General features: G+C 42.5%; 1 protein-coding gene across 1 annotated transcript; it reads right to left on the minus strand.

Moving 5' to 3' along the window:
• Positions 1-5037: 5037 nt before the first annotated feature.
• SERPINB5 (serpin family B member 5) lies at positions 5038-24284 on the minus strand (the record flags this gene model as incomplete). The annotated part of the gene is made up of 6 exons (XM_080714785.1): positions 5038-5439; positions 9019-9186; positions 15611-15753; positions 18590-18707; positions 20750-20887; positions 24117-24284. The coding sequence occupies 6 exons, from the start codon at positions 24282-24284 to the stop codon at positions 5038-5040; spliced, it is 1137 nt and encodes a 378-aa protein (XP_080570911.1).
• Positions 24285-25597: the final 1313 nt, after the last annotated feature.

Consider the following 25597-nt stretch of genomic DNA (forward strand, 5'->3'; position numbering starts at 1 on the left):
CGACCTGCGCTCGGTCCCTAGGCTGCCCTGAAGCAGCCCGGCCAGCAGGTGCCATCTGCAGTGCGTGGATGCACAGACTCTGTAGGTGGCACCGGCTCTCCATCCTTTCTCAGCAGCTTCACCTCCCCGATTTCAGGTGTACAGTTGGCTCTCCCTCCGGACCCCAGCGGGGAAGGGCAGGCGTTTCTGGGCTACACGCTTGCACATCAGCAACGTGGTTGCTGCTGCCAAAGGTATCTGATATGCAGTTTTGACCTGGGATTCCTGCAGGAGAATTAGCGCCTGACTCCGCAGTTACTGTGAGAATAGGCAAACGAAGCCATTCCACCACCCATTGCTGGTGAAACCTCTGATTCAGGGGGAATCTGGGTTGCTAAGGTAAGGGCAGCCAGGATAAGTATTTGGGAACTCCTAAAGAGAGAGGGCACAGAGGAGAGAGATGTCTGTCAGGTGCCCTCAGTGCCCATTTGACAGAGGCTGGTGCCAGCCAAAAGACGGTGGCATCAAGTGCAGAGGCTAAGGGTTCTACCCACCAAGCCAGATGTGGCGGCACACACCTGTAATCCTAGTACTTATGTGGGGGGAGGAGGGTGCTGAGACAAGAGGACCACAGGTGTGAGGTCCGCCTCAGCAACATAGCAAGATGCAGCAACCTAGCAAGACCCTGTTTCCAAACCACAAAATTAAAAAAAAATAATAATAATAATAGAAAAGCCTGGGAGAGTAGCTTAAATGTAGAATGTCCCTGGGTTCAATTTTCAGGAAGAAATAAAGATGGAAGAAGAAAAAGGAAGGAGAGGAGAAGGAAGGGAAGGAAGAGGAGGAGGAGGAGGAAGAAGAGATCTAACCACCAGTGTCCATTATCTCTGTGACTTTGAGCTGATTATAGTCTATTTCATGTCTCCGCATTCTCACTAATAAGATAGGATCACAGTTTCCCTCTCCCGTGTTTGTTCTGAGGATTGAATGAGATACTTCACCTGTGACTAGTTCATCACCGGGCTGAGCAGGTGCTAGCAAAACAGCCAATCTCCCTTCCCACTGCCTTTCAGCCCCTCTCTGCTCCATCGTCTTCCCCATCCCCTAAATCCCCCAGACTAAAGTATCTCCGGCCACTTTCATATATTCATAGATATGTTCACGTTTAGAAATGAACAAGGTCAGAAATCCAAATGAGAATTCAGTCCGTCAGGCCTTGCTGTCTGCCACCACGAGAGTGCGAGCTAGGGGTAGAGTCTGCACAGGTGGCGCCCCCTCGGGGGCCCAGCAGGGAAGGGCAGAAGTTTCTGAGCTACGCACGTGTGCATCAGCAACCTCCACTGGTGGGAAAGGCAGCACACAGCAGAGGTGGGCTGGCTCTCATCTCCCCCTCTGCCTTGCTCCACCCCGTCCACATGCAACCAAAGAGCGAGATGGATAGAAGGAGCCTCACTACACCAATGCCCTTGCAGTCTACTCTTGAGCTAGACAGGCACCAAGTGCCAGCTATGCCTCGTGGCGCTCTTGTGGGTTCTCCAGAGACCTTCCATGGTCAGACCTACTAAATACCATCCCCTCCAAAATAACCAAGCCCAGCTACTTCCACATCCCACTGCAGCTGACAGCTGACATCCCGCTCCACCCCACTCTTCTCCGTCTTCCCTAGGGGCCCTCCCGCCTGCCCCAGTGCTCTAGGCAGAGGCCAGGGCTTCTCTTCCCTACCATTCTTGGCACTTTGGGTCTGGGACCTCTACTGCATGGCCTGTTTGATCATTGTGACATTAGCAGCATCCTTGGCCTCTGCCTGCGAGAGGATGTCCTCCCAGGAGTGACAACAAAAACATCCCAAAGAGTAGAATCCCCCCTTGATTGGAAACCACCTGTATGGACTATTCCAGACAAGGGTGGCTAAGAATGTGTTTTTCAAATTCCAGGAGACACTTGAAGCTCCCTGAGTATGTGGCCGAAGGAGGAAGTGATGTCTCCCTTCCTCTTAACGCTTGTTCATTTTTTTCATAGTCTTCCCATATTTTCTATAACCTGGAGAAGAAGGCTAATAAGCCCAAAGTGGCAGACACTGGTTTGAGCTACTCCCAGCAATCCCACACAAATGTCCCTTTCCTTTAGAGTGTGAGGGTGTTTGTCTGATTTGGAACTCCGTATTTATTGCCAGAGGAGATAGTCAGCTCAAGCACAGTGCGGGGACTGAAAAGGCTGCTAACTGTGGGTTTATAAGCAACTGGAAACACAGGGGCGTGACACTGAAAACTGTGTTTAAGCCAGGTGCAGTGGCACATGCCTGTAATCCAAGCGTTTGGGAGGCTGACACAGGAGAATCAAAGGTTCGAGGCCAGTCTCAGCAACTTAGTAAGGCTCTGTTTCAAGATATAGATTAGATAGATAGATGATAGATATAATTTATACATATATAAATTATATATACATAATTTAGATAATATATAATATGAAATATATATGTGTGTGGAGAGAGAGAGTGTGTGTTAGAGGATTTAAAGTGTTAGGAGCATAGCTTAGAAGTAAAATGCTCCTAGGTTCAATCTCCAGTGCCACACACAATGGAAGGAAGGAAGGAAGGAAGGAAGGAAGGAAGGAAGGAAGGGGCATTTAATAGGATAAGAAAACAGTGTAAGCGTTATCCATTTTCTGTAATAAAATCGCATGTTGAGGGAGGCCTAAAGTGAAAGGGCTGGAGACGCACCATCCTGAAAGGCTTCAGGTTCCATGCATCTCTGACACGGCCAGTCACTTGGACACTGCCCTGGTCCTTTTTTACTGGGATAAATGGGGGGCAAGAGCGATGGCCGGGAGGGGAGGGGAAGGGGCAGAGTGATGGTCATGGCTGGGACAGCTCCTGAAGGCTCGTGTGTGTAGAGGCCTGGTCTCCAAGGCAGCGACGTTCAGAGGTGAGGCTTTGGGGAAATGATTGGAGCACGAGGGCTCTAATGGCATTGGTAGACTAGCCATTATCATCCATAATGGGACGGACTATTGGAAGCTGATAGAAACCACGGGGTGGGGCCTACTTGAAGGAAGTGGGTCACTGGGAATGTCCTCAAAGGGTGTATGTCCCTGACCCCTTCCTCCTTTCTTTTTTTTTTTTAATTGAACTCAGGGGCATTCTACCTCCAAACTACACCCCAGCCCTATTTTATATCTTATTTGGAAACAAGATCTCACTAATTTTCTGAGAGCCTTGCTAAATTGCTGAGGCTGCCTTTGAACCTATGACCCTCCTGTCTCAGCCTCCCAACTACTGGGAATACAAGTGTGTGCCACCACACCCGCTTCCTTCCTTCTTTTCTTTCTTGTCCTCTCTATCTCCCTCCCTCCCTCCCTCTCTCTCTCCTTCCCTCCCTCCCTCTCTCTCTCTCTCTCCCTCCCTCCTTCCCTTCCTCCCAACTGTCATTATGTGAGCAGTTTATTCCATTACACCCTTCCACCAAGAGTTACTGCCACAGGCCCATAAACAGTGGAGCCAGCCAACAATGAACTGAAAACAAGGGCCAAAATAAATCTTTCCTCCTTTAAGCTGTTTATCTCAGGTATTTTATCACAGCAACAGAAAGCTAACTAATGCAGGCAGTAATTATTCATTTTTAGACCACCTCAACCCAAAAAAAGGCATTTATGTATAGGAACACTTTTGTAAACGTATGACGTGGCTCCATTTTAAAATGTTAAATCTAACTTAATAGGAAAAAAATCAGGACACATAATTCAGTAATATTTTATTTTCAATAGCACTGAAGAAATTCAATATTAGACCTTCCGAGGAAGTGGAACCTATTTGCAAGGAATGGCAAGAAATAGATGTGGATGCCACATGATCTGCAGTAAATACATTCTTCTGGCAGTGAATTCATACATGAGCCCCCAACACGGTTCATCAGGAACACTTTACAAACTACTATTAATATCCACAAAGTCACTACCCAAAGTAACTATACCAACAGCTTTACTTCTAGTTTCTGAAGTATCTAGGTTCCTCTCCTGGTTTCCCACTATCACATTAAATAAAGATACAAGTTCCTTTAACACTCATAAAATTATTTTATTGGCTATTGTGAGAGTCCCCATGAATTTCAGGTCCAAATATCCAAAATCCAGTGAGTCAGTTAGAAGACCCTGCCACCAGTCCAGCACCAACCAATGTCCAAGTGGGACACCTATCAAAGATGAAAGTCATTTTTTAATAAGAGCTGAGCTTCCTCTTGGGGTCTTATGCTTCAGCTAGTATATAGGTCTATATGTCTTTATCCAGCATCTCAAAATCTAAAAAAAGAAGTCCTGCCAAGTGTTTTTATAAGTCAGTGGCATATTCATTGGTCTGCAGTGGTTGGCCAACTTTGAATTATAGTCTTTATCCGTCTATTTTGTGCAAGTAGTCTACATTTTGTTGCAGACATATTAAGGTGTTGACTTACAGAGTGCTATCGTAGACCCTGTTGATGGAGTTTGACAACATCCCCAAAGTGCCAGGCCATATGTGCAACATGCTATCTTTCTCAAATCCCCAAAATTCAGAGTTGGAGAAAAGAAACTCAGTCTCAAAAGACATAACATGAGGACTTCTGCACCTACAGGAGAGAGCGCATACACATGCCCAAGTTTCATTAGACAAGGGCAGTTTTGTGAGTTCCATGTACCACAATTTCTTTAGGCTTTTAGGAATAGAGAATGTCTAGAACATTCTATAGCCCAGTGCAGAAAGGCAAAGTGTTGGGAATAAGATCCTCCAGATGTTCCTTATAGAAATTGTGTGTGTGTGTGTGTGTAAGACTGTATTTCCGCCAACAACCCTGGCCAGTTAGATAAATAATGAATAAATATATTCCTCTAAAGTGATTCCTCTTCTTTTACAGGGAAAAAAAAAAGAAACAAAGAATTAGAAAAATAGGGCCCATTAGTGTGAGGCTGCTTCCTGATGCAGTAACATTAAGAATTGATTGTATTTAAGTGGCTCTCTGGATGCAGAGTTCCATTAACAGTTTACAGAACTCTGAATCCAAAGACCAGTTAGGTGGGACTTAACTCGGATTATGCCTCTTCGGGAGAACAGAACTTGCCAAAGAAAATGATGTTCCGAGTTTTGTTGTGCCTGATGATGTATATAAATGGGTGGTCAGCATTGAACTCGTCCTTGTGTTGCAGGATCCGGGATCCTGGAACCTCTATGGACTCCCCACCATCCTCAGTTATTTCTAGACACACTCTGTGAATGACGTTTGACAGGGCCACTCCCTTGGTCTCGGACATCCCAGAAAAATCAGATGTGTTTTCGTTAAAGATCTTTTTCAGCCCCAGGTTTTCCAGACTAGCCTTGGGATCGATCATCTTTTCCACCTTGAACTTTGGAAGGGAGAGTCTGACTTTGGCGTTGGCCATGGTGCTGGGGTTGGTCCACTCCAACAGCGTCTCCGAGTTGAGTTGCTTTTCAATCTGAGGGTCAAAAAGGAAAAAAAGTGATTTTTATTTATTTTCAACTGTAAAAGATCGTGCTTGGTTGAAAACAAAAGTGCAGCTGGGTGTGGTGGCAAATGCCTGTAATTCAGTACTCGGGAGGCTGAGACAGGAGGATTACAGGTTCAAGGATACCCTTAGCAACTCAGTGAGGTTCTCAGAAACTTATTGAGACCCTGTTTAAAAATACATGGAGGGTGTAGCCCAAAGGCAGATGCTGGGTTCAATACACAGTACCAAAAAACAAAATAATAAAAATAATTCTATCTCTGAGCTTAGGGTATAGCTCAGAGATAGAATGCCCATAGGTTCAATTCCCAGTACCAAAGGGAAACAAAGTGTAGCCAGGAATAGTGGTATATGTCTGAAATCCCAGTAGCTGAGAGGCTGAGATAGGAGTATCAAAAGTTAGAGGCCAGCCTTAGCAATTTAACAAGACCCACAGCAATTTAACAAGATCATTTTAAAATAAAAATTTCTGGGTGTAGCTTGTAAGTAAAATGTCTCTGGGTTTAATCCAGGAAAGAAGGAAAGAAGGAAAGAAAAGAAAGAAAGAAAGAAAGAAAGAAAGAAAGAAAGAAAGAAAGAAAGAAAGAAGGGAGGGAGGGAGGAGGAAGAGCAAGTTATTTTGAGCCCAGTTCTGATATTGATATTTGATGATACTGGCCATCATCATAGATGGTCCGGGTAAGTGACCTATTTTTAATACAAGATCCATCAGCCATACAGCTTTGTTCTCCTTCACATCCTACAACAGTGCTGCCTTTACATTGAAACTCATGAAGGCATACGTGGTATTTTTTATTATTTGTTTTAAGTTATAGAGCAGCTTTACAGAAATCTGCAGAGATTATGATGCTGTATGTACAAAAGTGAAATAAATAAATAAAATTTTATTTTGTTTTATTTTATTTTATTTTTTTGGTGGTACTGGGGTTCCTGGAAGTCCTTTTACCTCTGGGCTACACTCCCAGACCTATTTCATTTTTTTTTTTTTAATTTGGAAACAGAGTCTCTTAAGCCAGCGCGGCTGGCTCCGAACCAGCCATGTGCCAGCCATGTGAAGACAAGGTAGAAATCAGGGTACAGAAACACCAAAGACGGCCAGCCACCAGCAGAAGCCAGGAGAGGCCAGAGCAGATTCCCTCTGCATCCTGGCAAGGAGCCAACCCTGCAGACCTTAGACTGTAACCTCAGGACCTGTGAGAGGAGAAAGTCCATTACCTAAGCCACCCAGTTTGTGGCACACTATTATGGCAAGTATAACAAACTAATACAATATTTTTTTTTGTACTGGGGATTAAACCCAGAGGCATTCTACCTCCAAGCCACACCCTAGCCCTTTTTACTTCTCCTTTTGGGATAGGGTCTCACTAAGTGGGTCCAGCTAAGTTGCTGAGGCTGACCTGTCTCAACCACCCAAGTACTGGGATGATAGGTGTGCACCACCATGCCCGGCCACAATATGTATTCCTAAACATCCCTTTCTGAGACTTGAGAAAACATTGTCTTTAGTTCTATACTTAAAGGAGAAAAATATTGCCGGGCGTGGTGGCGCACGCTTGCAATCCCAGCATTCAGGAGGCTGAGACCTGGAGGATCGCGGTTCGCAGACAGCCTCAGCTACTTCGTGAGGCCCTCTGCAACTCAGACCCTGTTTCAAAATAAAGAATAAAAAATAGGGCAGGGAGTGTATCTCAGAGGTCAAATGCCCCTGGGTTCCATCCCCAGACCTGCAAAAAAAAAAAAAAGAAAGAAAAAAGAAAAACCTTGGCACTTTCATGAGGGTATTTTAAATTAGTAAGGTAAAATCCAAGATAACTGAATATAGCTGCACAATCAAGGCAAAAAATGAAGTAAAAAAGAGAATAATACACCAAAGAAGAATGAACGGGAATTGTTACTCAGCTAATGAAGGAATATATGCAGTGCAGTAACAACTAAAGAACAGATAAGATGGGGACTGGAATGACCATCCCCTGGAATCCAGGGGAACTAAGGCCCAGCTGGAAATATGGTACTTGATCCCTGCTCTTCAAAAGTCCTTTTTTTTTCTTCCTGGCCAGGAGCAGAGGCCCAGATAGAATAAACTAGAAGGGAAGCCAGGTCACGGAGGCGGCCAGGCAGCCTTAGGCTGGCAGAGCAGAGGAAGGAGCTAAAAATCCATTGCCAAGTCGATAGAACTGCTACTTTGATTTAACTTTGTGCCTACAATAATCTCTATATGTATAATAATATAATCATCGGTATAATATAAAATACATATTTATATGTGCTATATGTCTATTTTTAGATTATAAAATAGTATAATAAGCTGCATAATACAAAAACTTGAAGTATAATAAGATCTCGTGTGTGTGCATGTGTGTGTGTAAATTAAACTAATTTACAACACAGTAAATCTTATGATAATCTGTGGGCTTTAATTAATGATAATATATCAATATTGGCTCTTCGATCATAGCAAATATACCACACTGCTGCAAGATGATAATGAGAGGAGAAACTGTAGGACTGGGAGCCAGAGAGTACGTGGCAAGCCCCTGGACATTCCACTCGACTCTTATGTAAACCTAAAACTGCTCTAAAGCCGGGCGTGGTGGCGCACGCTTGTAATCCCCGCGTTTGGGAGACGGAGACAGGAGGATGATGCAGGTTCGAAGCCAGCACTGCTCTAAAAAATGTGTGTGTGTGTGTGTGTGTGTGTGTGTGTGTGTGTGTGTGTGTTGAGGGCCTTACTGTGTTGTTGAGGCTGCCCTCCAACCTACAGCCCTCCTGTCTCAGCCTCCCAAGAACAGACATGTACCACTGCAGCCAGCTTCTACTCAATTTTTTTTTTTTAACTTTTTGTTCCCAAGATACTGGGCCAGGCAGTATATAACAAAGTGGGGCCTCTCTGCTGAGGAGACGAGGGAGGCACCGCAGCCCGGAGTTCAGAACATGGCTCCAGTTTCCTGGGTTTAAAGCCTAAGTCTACATAACACTGACTAGTTACATGACTGCGGACTAGTTACCCGCCCCTCTATGCCTCAGTTCCCTCACTGGTATACAAAAGCATGCTCTATTTTCTTTTTGGGGATACTAGGGATAGAAACCAGGGACATTCTACCTCTGGTCTACACCCCCAGCCCTATTTTTATTCTTTATTTTTGAAACAAGGTGTCACTAAGTTGCTGAGAGCCTCACTAAGTACCTGGCGCTGTCAGCAAACCCGTGATCCTACTGTCTCAGCGTCCCAAGTACTGGGACTACAAGCATGCACCACCAGGCCTGGCTAAGCATGTTGTGTGTTCTAACTCACAAGTCTGCTGGAAGAATTAAGTGGACTAAATCATGTTGGGGAACTTAGCACCATTCCTGGCACATTGTACATGACAAGTAAATGTTGTCTCTTTTTTATATTAAAGAGGAAACGCCCCAGAAAGGATCCAAAAACCCTTAGGATGACTGGGCCCACAGCATGTGCAGCAGGGCTGCCACCCAGTTCTCCTGGCACCGCACAACACTCTTTGCCACAGCAGGGGCTCCTGGGTTCCGCTCCTTCGGCTCCTAGCTTACCTTCTCCAAGCCCGTGGACTCGTCCTCCACATCCTTGGGTAGCAGGATGAGCATACTGAGATGTTTATTTTGGAAAGGAAGCTCGATGACCTTACAGTTGATGCCATCAATGTTGCCCATACAGAACGTGGCCTCCATATTCATCATTTGCACTGGTTTGGTGTCTGTCTACAAAAGAAGTCAGATTTGAATGGCTTGCTTTTTTTCATTTGCACAGGCACATAGATACGTTTGTACATATTTGTATACACACATGCGAACATATACACCATTTACATGCATACATAAGTATATGCACCAATGAATATACACTATACACACACATGCATCCATACACACACACATACACACACATACACATAGGGAGATACGTATATACACAAATTTTTTCTTTTGGTTTCAGATCACTGGGGCTCATGATCCATCGACTGGGATCTATGCCACGCTGCATCCAAACCAGCAGACTGTCCCGTGAAGAATCTATGACTTCCTTTGAAAAGTTATTCATGTCCTTTGTAACTGTACACACTATACATCACCTGAACTGTGCATAACACTGTATTTGCATATATAAAATACTAAATAAAAGAGTATGACTGAAAATACAGGCAAAATTTGTTAAGTCTGTAGAGGCACCTATAACTAGATCTTTAAATAACTCCTGGTGGAACTAACTTGAAAGTAAATTCTAGTGCCCACCCACTTAGGGTTTCCTAAAAAAATAACTAATTAGAAAAGCACATAGCATAAAGCAGGACACAACCACTTGGTTTGTCCTCTCTCTTCCTCTGTGATGGCGGTCGGCCCCTTCTCCTCCCTGTACTGTACCTCCTCTCATCTGGGCAGGTGAAGACAGTCTGGATTAGACATAGAAATCTTGGGGTTTAGACCCAAACGTGACACAAACAGACGCTGCTGCAACCTTGAGCAAATGTCTCTTAACCTCTTTAAGACTCTATTTCATTGTCGGTGGGATGCAGAAATTGGAATCCAGAGGAAAGCAGAAACTAGCAGAAAGTGGGTAGGGTGGGAGGGAGACAGACCTATACAGGCATCGCAGCTGTTGCCTACAACAACTAAAGCAAATGTCCAGTTCATGAAACTGATTGGCATATACACTGGTGTTTATTTTATGATTCTCTATAATTTCCTGTATGCTTGAAATATTTCACAGTTTTTAAAAAATGAGAATGTTTATGTCTATTTTTAATTTTTTATTGGTGCATTATAGTCAGACATCTTTTTCAATCTTTTTATTGGTACATTGTAGTCAGACATCTTAAGGGAGTACAAGATGGTGGAGGCATACATCACCTAATTACATCCTAATGGGGTACGAGATGGTGGAGGCACACATGCACACATCGCTCATTCAGCCCTTCCCCAATTCCCTCCCCATTCTCTCCCCCTTCCCTCCTTCTCATGTTTGGTTTAGCGATTGGTATGTTTGAAAATGTACATCATGTACAAAAATGTTTATTTTTTCTGAAAGTCTCCCAGATCCAACACACTCTGCACTCCTTGTGCAAAAGGCCCTGTGAAAGGGTTTTTATCACCCAGGTATTTATCTGCAGAGACCACCCTAGGCCTTTCCCTCTGTCTGCTCCCATTAATGTCTAACTGCCTTTCTCTGTTATAGAAGTAACTGGTTTTCTGAAGGAAAACTAATTTATACTAAGAAGCAAAAAATTGATAGTGATTTAATGTAACTTGTTATCTTGATATATACCTTCTATTGGGGTATTTCCCTGGAAACTGGCTCTTTTTAGGGGGTGATTTCAAGCTTCATATCAGACCATCAGAGATAACATAGTAAAATCTTTATCTATGTGAGATTTTCAAATAGTAAACTACTCTTTCCCAACACCTCTCCCAAGGACTAAACCTTACTTATTTTACTTCTTAAAAAGACCTCTGACTTAGCTAAAAATACTTATTTTTGTGACTCCCACCTCAACTAGAATACAGTCATAGGAAAAATCATGTGTTATCATTCTGGTAATCCCAAATATAGCATCTGCCCACTAAATATTTGGTTGATAAATAGTTGAAGGTTTCAACTCTGAATATGACTAGAAATTGAATTACAAAAGGAAAATGTAATTTTTAGGTTAACTGATGAACCTTCCATTTATTTCTCTTAAAGAAGATGCATATTTGTCTAAAAATCTCCATCAAGTTAGATTCATAAGGGTTTCTGATATGCATATATTTGTGGCCTCCTAGGCTGTCATCAATTTCACCTATCAGCACTGAATATGGGCCAATATAAATGGAGACATATCTTCTGACAGCAGGACTAAATACTAGAAAATCCCAGAAAATTCAGAAAAATCCCCACATACCACACCACACACACACACACACACACTCTCTCTCTCTCTCTCTCTCTCTCTCTCTCTCTCTCTCTCTCTCTCTCTCTCTCTCTCCAAAACTTTGAGCAGCAACAGGATGCCACAGTGGAAACCTGCCGTCCTGTGACAGGTTGTAAAAACACCGGGCACTAAAAACACTGTGTAAAATTAACCACCAACCATGTGTAGAAGACATAGATGAAATATAAATGAATCTGTGTTTAGTACTGGGTCTCACATCTGAGATAGGTCATTATGTATATTCAAATATTCAAAAATCCCAAAAGACTTCTGGTCCCAACTTTTAAAACAGTCTAGCCCTTAAAGAAGACACCAGAAGACAAAAGAAAATGTTGAATGATGTCACCAAAAAAGTTCAAGGGTGGACCAAAGAAATTCAAAGGAAACAAAAGTAAGTGCATCCACATTCAAAAGAAGGGCGCATTGCCACACAGCCTCCGGTAGGCTTTTATTGTCTCAATTAAGTGAAACACAAAAACATCAACGACATGCCAAACCCTTCATAATTCTTTTCAGAGAGTCTGAGGTTTCAGAATCTTATATAACCAAGCTTTGTGATTTCATAACAAGAATAAAGGAATAGCACATAGTCTTCCTCCCAAAAGATACACATTAAATAGCCTGGCGTGGCGGTGCGCACCTGTAATCCCAGTCTTGGGAGGCTGAGAGAGGTGAGCCGCAGGTTCGAGTACAGCCTCAACAATTTAGGGAGGCTCAGCAACCTAGGGAGATCCTGCTCAAAAATATAAATAAAGTCGGGCATGGTGGCTCACACTTGTAATCCCAGCATTTGAAAGGCTGACAGGAGGATTGTGCAGGTTCGAAGCCAGCCTCAGCTAGTTAGTGAGGCTCTTTGCAACTCAGTGATACCCTGTTTCAAAATAAAGAATATTTTTAAAAAATAGGGCTGAGGGTGTTGCTCAGAGATACAATGTCCCTGGGCATCCCCAGTACCTCGAAGGTACAATGACCCTGAGTTCCATTCCCAATACCGTAAAAATAAATAAATAAACAGATAGATAAATAAATAAATAAACAAATAAACAAATAAAATAGAACTTGGGGTGTAGCTCAGAGGTAGAACATCACTGGGTTCAATCCCCAGTACTACAAATAAAACTAAAAGCCATTAACATTTTCTTAAATGTAAAAACTGCTATTGCGGAAATTATCTAGAATAATTGATCCGATGCCAATTAGGGTAGAAAAGAGGAAGTTTATTACCCTGGCGGGCCAAAGTTAGGATAGCTCCTGAAAAACCCCAGCCCTGAGCACCACACAAGCTCTCATTTTATAGAACAAAAGACGGAAGTAGGCAGGCAGGCTTATGGAAGTTGAAATATGGCAGTTAGTGATTACAGGAAATTCCTGAGCAAGCTACAATGACTTATGTGACCTACGACCTATATGACTTATGACCTATGTGACTTATGACCTATAGGACTTATGACCTATGTGACTTATGGCTTTTTCTTTGGGTGGTTGCCTGGATACATGGCCTTCCATCTTGGTAATTTTTCTACTACACTACAACTCTTTTTTTTTTTTTTCCGTACTGAGATTGAACCCAGAGGCATTCTACCTCTGAGCTATACCCCCACCCTATTTTTTAATTCTTTATTTTGAAACAGGGTCTCACTAAGTTGCAGTGGGCCTCACTAAGTAGCTGAGGCTGGCCACAAACCTGAGGTCCTCTTGTCTCAGCCTCCCAAGTGCTGGGATGACAAGTGAGTGTCATCACACTTGGCGAAAACTACATCTCTTAACGTGATCAACTCAAAAGTGCAAGTTCTACTCACTAACTGCATGCCGGGATGTGGCCCTGGGCCTTAATGAGAGACGCTATTAGCAAAACTTCCAGATTTTATTTAAGCATGCTTAGGGGGCCTCTGCCATTTCTTCCCACAAGGAGAGTCAATCGCGAATCAAATGAGCCCGAGGGGGCTCCATGACAGGACAGTGTGGTGGAGCATAAAGTCACTTTCCACTTCAGCTCCAGGTCAGAGTCCAAAAGCCATGGTTAAAACTCAAGAAACTCCAAGTGAAAAATTCAACGGAGAGAATCCAGTGTGTGTCCCTGGCATCCCAGACCTCTGGTGCACAGTCGGTCCTGTCCAGAGCGGTCAGTTTTGAGAAAGACACTGTAGCTAGGGTGCTAAGCTTGGAAACAGGGCATGGGAGGAGGGCTTCCTGGCTCCCCTCCAGCACCCTTGGAGATAAGAAGCAAAAACAGTGTTTGTTGGCCTCTCCCAATAAAATAGCCCCCAAAAAGGCATGTCAGGTTTTGTCTGATATTACTTGTTTAATCAAATTGAGTTCTGGCGATCGATTGGCCATTCATTCAACAAACTTGCAGAGCACCTAGTGGTATTCAGTGATATGGCCAAACTGTAGAGACTGCAGTAAATTAGGCGTAATCCCTGCCCATGTTCTAGTGGAGGATCTAAGCAGCAAATTGTTAGATTTTACTGGGAAAATTCTACTTGGGGGTAGGTAAAGTATGAATAAATATCTTCAGGTGGGAAGAGCCATGGAAGCCAGTCCCTGGTCCCCCACACACAGGGTGGATCCTGGCGGGGTTTCTCCTGGGTTCTATCATCGAGAAGGTGCTTCTACGTTAGGCATGAAATGAGGATTTGATGCCAGGTACTGTTCTAGGAGAAACTGGAAAACTAGAATTGATATCTAGGAGCTTCAAGATAAATAAGGTACCTTCAGAGGTTGTAGAAAGTGAAACATTGCTGTAGGTCTAAGACTGTAACACGAGTCAGTCACATCCTGCCAAAGGAGACCAGATGTGAACCCCTTGGTTTTCCTCTCTCGTGAAACCAGTCATGGCTTGTTTGGTTTCATTTACAAGGGAGGTGTTTGACCTACGCGTACGAGTTGCCTTTGACATATCTGCCTGGATGGCATTGATGAGACTGCCCTGCAAAATGAGCTTCTAATTCCTCCCTGAAGTCACTCCCTCGGTGCAGATGAGTCAGCTCTACGGTTTTCTTCACTACCAACAAAGCACCTTAGAAATTACAAAGTATAATATTCAAAAGAGGCGGGAGGTATAGTTAAGTAATAGAACACTTGCCTAGCATTTGTGAGGCCCTGGGCTCAATCCCCAGCACTGCAATAAATAAATTAATTCATTAAATTAAATACTGCAACCAGGTGCTCCACTATCAATAGGTCAGAAAATGGGATCACAGATAGGCTAGGTTTTTTGTTGTTGTTTTTTTTTTTTTTTTTTTTTTTTTTTGGTGGTACTGGAAGCCCTTCTACCTCCGGGCTACACTCCCAGACCTATTTTATATTTTTTATTTATTTGGAAACAGGGTCTCTTATGGCTGACTACGAACCTGCGCGATCCTTCTGTCTCCACCTCCCAAGCACGGGGATTACAAGTGTGTGCCACCACACCTGGCGCTGGGAACAAGATTCTTAAATGAAACCAAACTACCAAACTAATGCATGTGTATCTATGTTCATAGCTGCACAATTCACCATAGCCAAACTGTGGAACCAGCCAAGATGTCCAACAACAGATGAATGGATTACAAAACTGTGGGATATATACACAATGGAGTTTTACTCATCCATTAAAAAAAAAACTCAATTACATAATTTTCAGGGAAATGGATGGAACTGGAGGACATTATGCTAAGTGAGATTAGTCCGTCTCAAAAAATAAGAAATCAAATGCTTTCCCTAATATGTGAGAGCTAGGGAGAAATGGGTGATAGGAGGAACTCTAGATGAAGAAGGAAATCCTATAGAGGAGCAAACAAGACAACCTAAAGGAAGAGAAAGGAGGGGAGAAGAGGAAAATCTCTAAAACACACAATGTACTTAAACATATCAAAGTCAACCACTAAGCCAAGCAAGGGAAGGAGGGACGGGAAGGGATTGGGGTGGGAATTGGGTAGGGGTTAAATCAGTGATGTCTACATGTATGTACACACAAGTCTTTTTACCCCAATATGATGTATGAATATAATGCACCAATAAAAAATTTAAAAACAAGATTCTATAATAATCCAAAGTCTTCTTTATAGTGGGGTTTTATTTGCTTATCTTCTTTTCACTTATTTTTCATTCCGATTGAAGGTGTCCTGGTTTTCCTCGTTGAAATGGATTCCTATACCTCCCCGATACCTACCCATTGACATAATTTTTTAAGGACTAGCGTAGGGATCCTTTTACTATTACACATCGCCACATACCTTGCTGATTCTGAAAGGACATTCTTTTGTCTCTGATTCAGGAAATTTCTTCATCCATTTCCCAACAAAGTAGGCAGCATTAACCACGAGGATTCTGGTCTGGTCGTTGACGCTGTTGTCAGACAAGATATTCTCAAAGCGGCCTGCGAACAATTTGAGAAAACCACACATAGCAGTTATCCTTCAAACAACCTCAGGTTTACACACGTGCGCTCACTCACTGGGCATTCGCCACTTGCTAGAGTCACAGCACGGAAGGCTTGGTGGGCTAGACCATCTCCCTGTGGGATTCTTCTCCCCTTCTACCTTGCCACAGCCAGGCTTACCAAAGAGACCTAGGACCAGAGGCCAGATTTTGCCAATTCAAAGTCTGTGCTCTGGAGCAAAACTGCATGCTTCCTTGCTTAACCCCTGGCCCTGGGCTCAGCCTTTCCACGTATATTATCTCACTTTCTTACATGATCCTCTAAGACAAAGATCCATAATTCCTCCATTTTAGTGGAGGAAAGTGAGGTTCAGAGAGGCCACATGGCTGTCCTACTTCATGCATCTGAAGAGCTGGTGGCAAGCCGGGCACTTCCCTTTTCCCTATGTCTGTCCACGCTTTGTCCAACTGCACTCTGCTACCGCATACCATGCAGATCTTGAGAAAGCTCGATCAGGGGATCCGCAACGGCGTAGATCCCCCATGGAGTATGTCTAGCATTCCTTTCTTCATAAGATTATTTTAGCATTATTTGGATTAATATGTATAATTGGAATTTTATGTATAAACATTATCACTAAAACTGATGGGCAGCGGCTTGTGAGAGACTCAGGCTGCAAAGATTTTTTTCCCAAGGATAAAGTTATTAGTCCAAATAATAAGTTCAAACTGACCTTAGTTAGAGCCACTGTGTAAGGTTGAGTTTGAGACAAAACATACTATGATTATTTAAATGTCTGGCACCCTTGCCCTAAACTTTGTAGAAAATAATAACTTTTACTGTCCTTGGCAGTCCTGCTTGCATGATTATGCCCTTGCTTTTCTGCCAAAAAATAAGGTATAAAAATTATAACAAATCCTGAATAAAATGGAGAAAGATGGAGAAAGATTAATGGAGAAAGATGGAGAAAAACTGATCTCGTGTGGCATTCTTCTCTTATCAGCCTCGGTTTCCCCCTCATCAATACACGAACCCCGACTCTGCTAGGGCTGGACCCCGGCAGCACTCTTTGTGGTCAAGCTGCTTGAAAGTCAACTGTAATCACCACAAGCTTAACCACAACTGTAATTATAATAGACCTCCAATCCCCAACAGCCAAAACAGTTCAACAGTGTTACTCCATAGATAAAAAGAAATCCTCGTATTTCAATAGCATTTCACATTTTTACATCTAATCTTTAGTTCTCTAATCTCCAGTCTTCACATCAATACTTCACGGGCCTGGATCCGTGTGTGAAGGATTTTACACTTGCTTTAGTATTCTGCTACCACCATATTAATTTCTAATAAGTTTTTTAATAAGGGGGGTCTACATTTTCCTATTTTCACTGGACCCTGGGAGTTGTGTATCTGGTTCTACCAATGCTAAGTAAGTTGAATATGTAAGAGTGTTATTGAAAAAAATACTGATGAATCAAGTTTTTATGTCAGTAAGCGGCAGAGCTTCCACTTAAATCATGAGCCTCCATGTTTCCAAGTTCAGAAGTCTTTTCACTAAACTGCTTTCTGCAATCAAAAAAACCCCAAATGCATTTTTAAATAACAGGCTCTTTGAGACAAAACATAGTTACTTAGAAATTCTCAAAAGAAAACTGTAACATAGCAATTTAAGCAGAATATGTATCTTTTGATTTAGAGAGCATATATATGTACATATCTATATACAGTAACAAAAATGAATTAGAAAGGTGTATAACTACTTTTTGTTGGTATACATTATCTTATTTGATCCTCAATATCACAACATAAAAGTTGTTAGCATATACCCCCATTTTACAGTTCAAAAAATTGAGGCTTCATGTCCAAATATCACAGTGGATAAACAGCGGTGTCTAGACTTGCACTCAGGTATTAAGTGAGTCGGAGTTCCTGTTCCTTTCATGAGATAAGAGGCAGGCTTTATCATTCATGAATCTGAGCAGAGAGAATAGCTTTCTGCTCATTCTCACAGGAAGTGCCTCTCTCTTTCCCCGGAAGTATACTCATCTGCAGCCGGAAGTGTATTCCTCTGGCAGCGGAAGCAGTTCCTGTAGGTTTCAGTCCGTCGTGATTACCTGCAATTTCCCTAAAGGTCACTCCCTGTTCAAATGCCATAAATTTATCCCCTGGAGAGGAGACATAATAACTAATTTGAAATTCAGATCATCTTAGTTTCAGTTCCTTTCTAAGATGGAAAAGAAGCCATAGGAAATGTTAATGGAGACAGGTAACAAGACAGGGAAAGTGGAGGCAGGAATGGGTTGGTGCTGCTGGGGGACCCTGGGGCTTTTGGAGAACAGATTAGCAAGAGGATCTGTGGGACTGAGAGAAGCTTTCACTACAGTTTGTTTTGCTTTGTTTTTGCATGCTTATATTGAGAGTTTTTCTTTTTTTTCTTCTTCTTCTTTAATAAATGTGTATAATTGTTGAGCTGGAAGTGTGCTCAAGGATCATCAAATTATACCAATCCTTCCATTTCCACACACTTAAAAACTGGCCTCAAGATTTGCTCAAAACCATTCTTTGTTAGAGGCGCAACTGGAGTTCCAGCAGGGCATGCGGCAGCTTGTCTCAGAGCAAGGCAAAGCAGACTGAAACCAAAACACCAATCCATTCCTGTGGAGATGAGACAAGAAATGCCTAGAAATTCAAGTTGCAAGAATTTAGCCGGGATAAAAAATATCCAAGGAATCCCTCCAGAAGATCACTATTTTTATGCTGAGAGCAAGGATTCCTGAGAAGGGAGCGTCTGTTTACTTCGCCATTTATAGCAGAACAAGTAAATGGTACTTGCCATCCGTGAGATCCTTGATGGAGTTGTTGATCTGACCTTTCGTCTCTTCCAGTTTATCTTTGAAGTCCACAGTTTCCAATTCTTTGGCGTATGGTCTCTTTGTAGAACTGATGAACTCCTGAAGAAGATCCAGTTCATCAAATCATAAAGTATTTAAAATCTGTAACCAAGCTGTTACATTCTTACACTGTTCAAGAAAAGAATTCTTAAAATCTATTACCATAGATATACTTTCAAAATTGGTAATACTATATGGATTGAAATATTATGTAGAAGTCAGTGGATTTTCTTTGCACTAGATGTTTCATTTCTTCAATTTTATGGGAATGCAAATTATTAAGTTCTTTCATCAATGTATCAGCTTTCAGAAAACAAAGGAAATACGACATTAAACATACACAATTACAAAATGAATTTCAGTTCAAAATACAGGAGTGTGTGTGTGTGTGTGTGTGTGTGTGTGTGTAAACAGAAAAAAAAGAACTGTAAGTGGAAAACCCTTATTTATCCTCTTGAAGTAAATAAATATTCTAAAACCCTTGATAACATACACTCCAGCGATCAGGAGACAGTATCACCTGGGACCTTAATAGAAATGAAGAATCACGGAAGCTAGGGAGAAGAGGGGTCATAGGAGCAACTCTAGATGAAGGATAAATGAGCAAATAAGGCGACCTAACTGAGGGGATGGGAGGGGGAGAGGGAAATGCGTTAATGTACATGATGTACACTAACAAACATAGAAAAGTCAATCACTAAGCCAAACATGAGAAGTAGGGAGAAGGGTGGAAACTGGGGAAGGGCTGAGTGATGTGTGCTTGTGTGCCTCTACCATCTTGTACCCTATCAAGATGGATGACTAAAATGCACCAACAAAAATTTTTTTAAAAAACTTTGTAACTCCTAGTTCCGTTGAAATTCCAAATGTCGAGTGGAAGTTAAACCATACTGAACAGAACTTGGATGTCATGTCATAAGCACCCAGGGGCCCCTGGAATTTCTTCAGAGCAGCTGCTGCCTTAGCCAATTAACTTAGCTTCAGTTAAGGCAAGTTTGACTTGCAAGTCAAACTTGGGGCTGGCTGACTACTGCCATCAACTGGGACAAGAGATGTCAATGAAGAACATCAGAAAACCTCATCACGATGACGGGCCTCCAGTGTCCTCACTGCAACAAAAATGCATTATCTCCTTAAGGATCATCTCGGGTGCTTTAAAAAGTTTTCTGTGCCCAGCCCCAACTCACATCTCAATTTTATTTAATTTCCCAGTTGATTTTTAGAAAAAAATAATTGCACATATGGATCTTTAAGCACCAAGAACCAACCCACAACAATATCTAGTAAATTCTGTGCTCAAAAGTCTCAATCACAGAAACAAATACCTAACACAGCGAGCTGTAATATCATTGTAAAATATTTAGCTAGTGGCCTAGCTTTCAAATTTTGAAAGCTTAAAATTTGACCATCCAAACAAACAAATATGAACCACCTCTTTATTTCTAAAGTTGAGAGGGAATCTCTGGTGTAGGTTGTTGGCTAAGTGTTTCAAATAACAGACTTTAAAAATATTATGATATATCCTTGGGTCACATGTAAGGGGACCATAATGTTCTTTATAGGAGTGCTTCAAGATATGGCTAAACTTAAATAAACAGAGCTTTCTTGTATAGACATCCATCTGACCACCTAATAAAGAAACAAAATCAGTTTGTGACTGATGAACACCACTAATTTATAGTTATTTTTCTTGCTGATTCTGAGGAACATCTGGAGAACATTATGCGCATGAACTAATGAGATAGAGAGCTTAATTAAAAAGAAGTTTAATTCATGGGTTGTCTTGCACTTCTTGTCTGTGGGGAAATGTTTGCTGGGGGCTGAATATCCAATCCTCCATTCTCTAGAAAGGAGGCTGGGAGGAGAGATAGGATATTTATGAGTGTTTGAAAGGAAAGAGGAAAACCCAATTCTCTATGCGTTGAGCTAGAATACATGACTGCTACTGAGTCCCATGATGTTCAACCTCTCCCCTGAGATTGTTTATGAGCCCTCAAATCACAAATGACCATGCTACAAAAGTGAAGCTGTAGGTCTGACAACACAAAATGTCACTCCTGGTTTAAAAAAAAAAAATTTGCGAATTGCTTTAAACAACTCACCGTAGAAGGGTTCAGAGATTGATCAACGTAGAGCCTCTTGATGAGTTTCAAAGAGTAAAAGGAACTGAGCTTATTTACATCCGAGGTGACTGTTTGGAATCCAAAGGGCACGTCTTTGACATTTTCAAAATGAAAGACCTGTTTGGAAAAAAGTCTCATTAGCAAAAAATCATTTCCTCTCCCTGTACAGGTGGACACCTGGTGACATCAGCCCCTGCGGGGCACACGGTATCTCTGCTCAGGCATTCCCACAGAGCAGAGCTTCTCGCTTTGCATGTGGACTTTGTGGGCTAGAGAATCCCATGCTGCAAGGGCTGGTCCTGGGTATTGGGGGACGCTGAGCAGCATCCCTACCTACCAAATGCCAGCAGCACCCCTCCCCACTCTGACGTCTCTGGACATCACGAAGTGTTTTCAGCTTAGGCAGGGGAGCACAAAATTGTCCCAGTTGAGTAACACTACCATAAAGATACTTTCTTAAATAACTACAGGATAAATATGCTCATTCATCAAAATGATGCCTCTAAAACCCATGCAGAAGGATTGCCCAACTGGGAAAGAGAAGAAGCCAGAGTGTAATCTCACTCCAATTAAAAATAAAAGCTGGGAGTGGTGGCTCACACTTGGAATTACAGCATTTGGGAGGCTGAGACAAGAGGATTGGGACTGTGGACAGCCTCAGCTACTTAGTGAGGCCCTCTGCAACTTAGTGAAACTCTGTTTTTAAGTAAAAAATAGGGCTCGGGAATGTAGCTCGGAGGTAGAATGCCCCTGGGTTCCATCCCCAATACCGCAAAAATAAAAAATAAATAAATAAATAAATAAATAAAAATAAAGAGTAACATCAAACATGATGATCAGGCAAGTATAATATATATATAATATCTCAGTATAATATCAGGCAAGTATAATATCTCAGGATAGAGCCATAACCTAGTTTCCTCAGATGCTAAATGAACCCACGTACCATGTCTGAAGCCCACTCCCATACATGATGGGCTGCCCTGGAAGGCTGAAATGATACAAGCTTGCCTTTGAATCCCACCCTTCACCTCCTGGAGATGCAATCCTGTCCAGCTCTCCAGAGCCTTCCTGGTCCCTCTATAAAAGAAACCGAGAATATCTATTTTTCTGAGTTGTGAGGATTACATATATTTAAGACACTTAACATATAGATCCAAATTATTTATTATTTGTATCCAAATATTCTCAGCCATTTAAAGCTAGGATATTATCATCTGGAGAGCTTGAATCCTTTTATTTTGTCCTTAATTTTTCTTCTGTTCCAACCAGCAGAACCGCACCTTTCCTGCCGTTGACCTTGAGAACATAGCATCAGTATAACATGATTCTCTCGCCACCTCAGAATTCGTGATGGCCATTACCTGGGCCGTGGTGCCGCAGGTCACACCACCAAAGAGGCACACTTCACCAGCCAGTGACATAGCCTCAGCAATGCAGTGTCATTGACAGACCATTGATGGACCAAGGCTGTGTGTGACTCTCATGCCTAATAATGGGTACGTGAGAAAGGCCAGGAGAGTCAAGAGCCCAGGTAACCACTCCTGGGGAAAAAACAGTTGCATAGACCAAGAAGACCTTTCTTTATTCTTGTTGAGAAACAGACTCACTACCAGGATGTTTTCTCCTCTCTCCTCCTCTCCTCCTCTCCTCCTCTCCTCCTCTCTCCTCTCTCCCTTCTCCCCTCTCCCCTCTCCCTTCTCCCCTCTCCCCTCTTCTCTCTCTCTCTCTCTCCCTCCCTCCCTCCCTCCCTCCCTCCCTTCTCTCTCTCTCTCTCTCATGGGAAATGAGAAATGAGGAATGTCATAGTAAGTGTAGGTGCAGCAGCTCAGAGATGAGGTCTAAGGGGAAGGCCCAGCTCCCCTTCTCTGGACCGAAGCTGCTTCTTCAAGCCCCATTCAATATCAAGTGTAAATTCTTGGAGGTCAATTTTTTCTGAGCAGTAATGGAACAAGGTGTTCCCTTTTTAAATACTTCTGAGTTATTGGAAAGAAATATTCTATTGAGCCTAGAGCAATCAGCATTAAGAATGATAATAAATGGAATTATGAGGACACTCACCTCCTTTTTAAAAGTAAACACTACACAAGGACTTAGAACAATCAAGAAAGTAAGCCCATTTGAATGTCTAAGGATTTCACAAAGCTAGATGACAACCGTGTGTGTGTGTGTGTGTGTGTGTGTGTGTGTGTGTGTTCACAAATGGGATCTTCAAGCCCCCAGAAAGTATTCGAAAACATATGTCAGCACAACTCACAATTCATCTTATGTATTCATTCTTCTTGAAGATAGCTAATTCAAAATGTTACTTCCTTATTAAAATAAGCATGTTATGTGTGCATGTATGTCTACAAAAGTTTTTTTATCCCATTATGATGTATGAATACAGTGTACCAATAAAAAAAATTTAAAAAAAAAGCATGTTGATATTCTAGGTTAGAATGCAATTGAGCTTGCATCTTAGAGCATGATGCTGTGTATAAATTTTATGATAAGGTAGACTGGTTCTCTCTCTCTCTGAACATAACATGGGAGTGAAGTACAGATTTACACTCTGCTATGGCTATTTTCAGCAGAATATTTAATAAACACCATCTTGACTGATCTTCACAGCATAACAGGTAAAAGATGTCAGTGATTTGCAGAAAGCCACTGGCAAATGAACACCTGTGAATATCCAGCATGTCCTCAGTTCTCCATTTCAGCCTGGTGCCTCCTCTAAACCTGGGCAGCAGAACACATAGGTGAGCTTTCACATCTAAAAATAGATTAAGAAAGCCGGGCATGGTGGCGCACGCTTGTAATCCCAGCATTCAGGAGGCTGAAACCAGAGGATCGTGGTTTGTGGACAGCCTCAGCTAATTAGTGAGGCCCTCCGCAACTTAGTGAGACCCTGTTTCAAAATAAAGAATAAAAATAGGGCAGGGGATGTGGCTCGGAGGTCAAATGCCCCTGGGTTCCATACCCGGACCCACAAAAAAATAATAATAATAAAAATAGATTAAGAGAAGCAGGGCGCCCTGGTACACACCTATAATCCCAGTATTTGGGACTCTGAGACAGGAGGATTGCAGGTTCGAGGCCAGCCTCAATAATTTAGCAAAACCCTGTTTCAAAATAAAAAGACTGGGAGTATAGCTCAGAGATAGAATGCCTCTGGGTTCAATCCCCAGGAATGAAAGAAAAAAAAATTTAAGAGAATTCAGAAAGTGGCACAACTCTCAATCCTGAGCAATTCTGACCAAGAAGTTTCCATTTCATTTTCCTCTAGACCCTGCCTATGGATCTTAATAACTATATTCTTGTTTAAGTCCAAATGAGGCTGGGGGCGGGGCAGGGGGCTTACCTGTCCAATTTCATTCGCGGTGTCACCTTTGGCACCTACTTGAGCAAGCGACAGAGAGGTGGAGAGACAGATTGGAGAGAAGAGGACATTGCCCACGGGCTCCTTTTCACACAGTTGTTTGAACAGTTCAACAGCAAAAGCCGAATTTGCAAGTCGCAAGGCATCCATCATGGGCCTGGAAGGGAGGACGAAGGAGAGGTTTATTTCCAATGAAAGTATTGGGAAGTATTCTCAGTACCTGGAAAGTATTCTCAGCCGGGCATGGTGGTGCACGCTTGCGATTCCAGTATTTGGGAGGCTGAGACAGGAGGATCGCAGGTTGGCGGCCACCCTCAGATACTTAGTGGGGCCCTCTGCAACTTAGTGAGACCCTGTTTCAAAATAAAGAATAAATAGAGCTGGAGGTGTAGCTCAGAGGTAGAATGTCCATGGGTTCAATCCCCAGTACTGCAACAAGAAAGAAAGAAAGAAAGAAAGAAAGAAAGAAAGAAAGAAAGAAAGAAAGAAAGAAGGAAGGGGGGAGGGAAGGAAGGAAAGAAAGAAAGAAAAGAGGGAAGAAAAGACAGGCTGGAAGGAGAAAAAGAGTTCTCAACTGCCTTCTGCCAACACAGTAAGAATTGGGTTTCAACAAAGTAATGACCATGGATAGTAGGGGGAAAGGAAAAGTTAGGAGATTCAAAAGAAAGCCAGCTATGAAGAGAGTGCTGGTCAAGCATCCCAAGGCACAGGAGGTCTTCTCTGTGTGCCCCTCTGCCCGGAAGCTCTAGTCTCCAGCACGTGTAGCCTCCTGGCCATGGTCAGGGCCCAACCATCATTCTTCTTCCTCAGCAACCAATCACAGCAATTGACAGCAGTAAACAAAATCGGTTGCTTTTATTTACAAACTTACATAAAACTCTCATGAAAGGTTTGGAGGCTAGATAGATAGATAGATAGATAGATACTCTCATATATATGAGATTTTCAGAATAATGAGGTCTGGCTTCCTCCAGCAGATAATTTAACATATCATTACAACTAGGATTTCTGTTAAATCTATAAAATGAACATTCTTGTTGATTGCACACAGTAAAACCACAGCCGTGTTACATGGGTCCATTTGATGCTTAGGAAGTCTGACAAGTTGAATTGTTTCCTCCAGAAAGGCAGGTTGGCTGCCTAATCCCTAGTACCTGTGTGAATGTGACCTTATCGGGTGAGAGGGTCTTTGCAAATTTAATATGACAGGTGTGCTCATAAAAACAGGAGAAAAGATACAGACAACAAGAAGGGAAGATGACCGATGTACACACAGGCATAGAGAGTACACATGACACCAGATGATTTTAGGCAGAACATGAACCCAGATGTCACAGACACTCGCTACTCCAGAGCGAGCGTCCTCCAGCTGGTACTCACAGGTGTGTTAGAGTCACAGTGGATAATAGGACTGCAATTTGCACCTAATACCTGGGCAGAAATTCAAAATGCAAAGACATGAG

This window comes from Muscardinus avellanarius (genome assembly GCF_963383645.1).
Source record: "Muscardinus avellanarius genome assembly, chromosome: 17".
Taxonomy (NCBI): Eukaryota; Metazoa; Chordata; class Mammalia; order Rodentia; family Gliridae; genus Muscardinus; species Muscardinus avellanarius.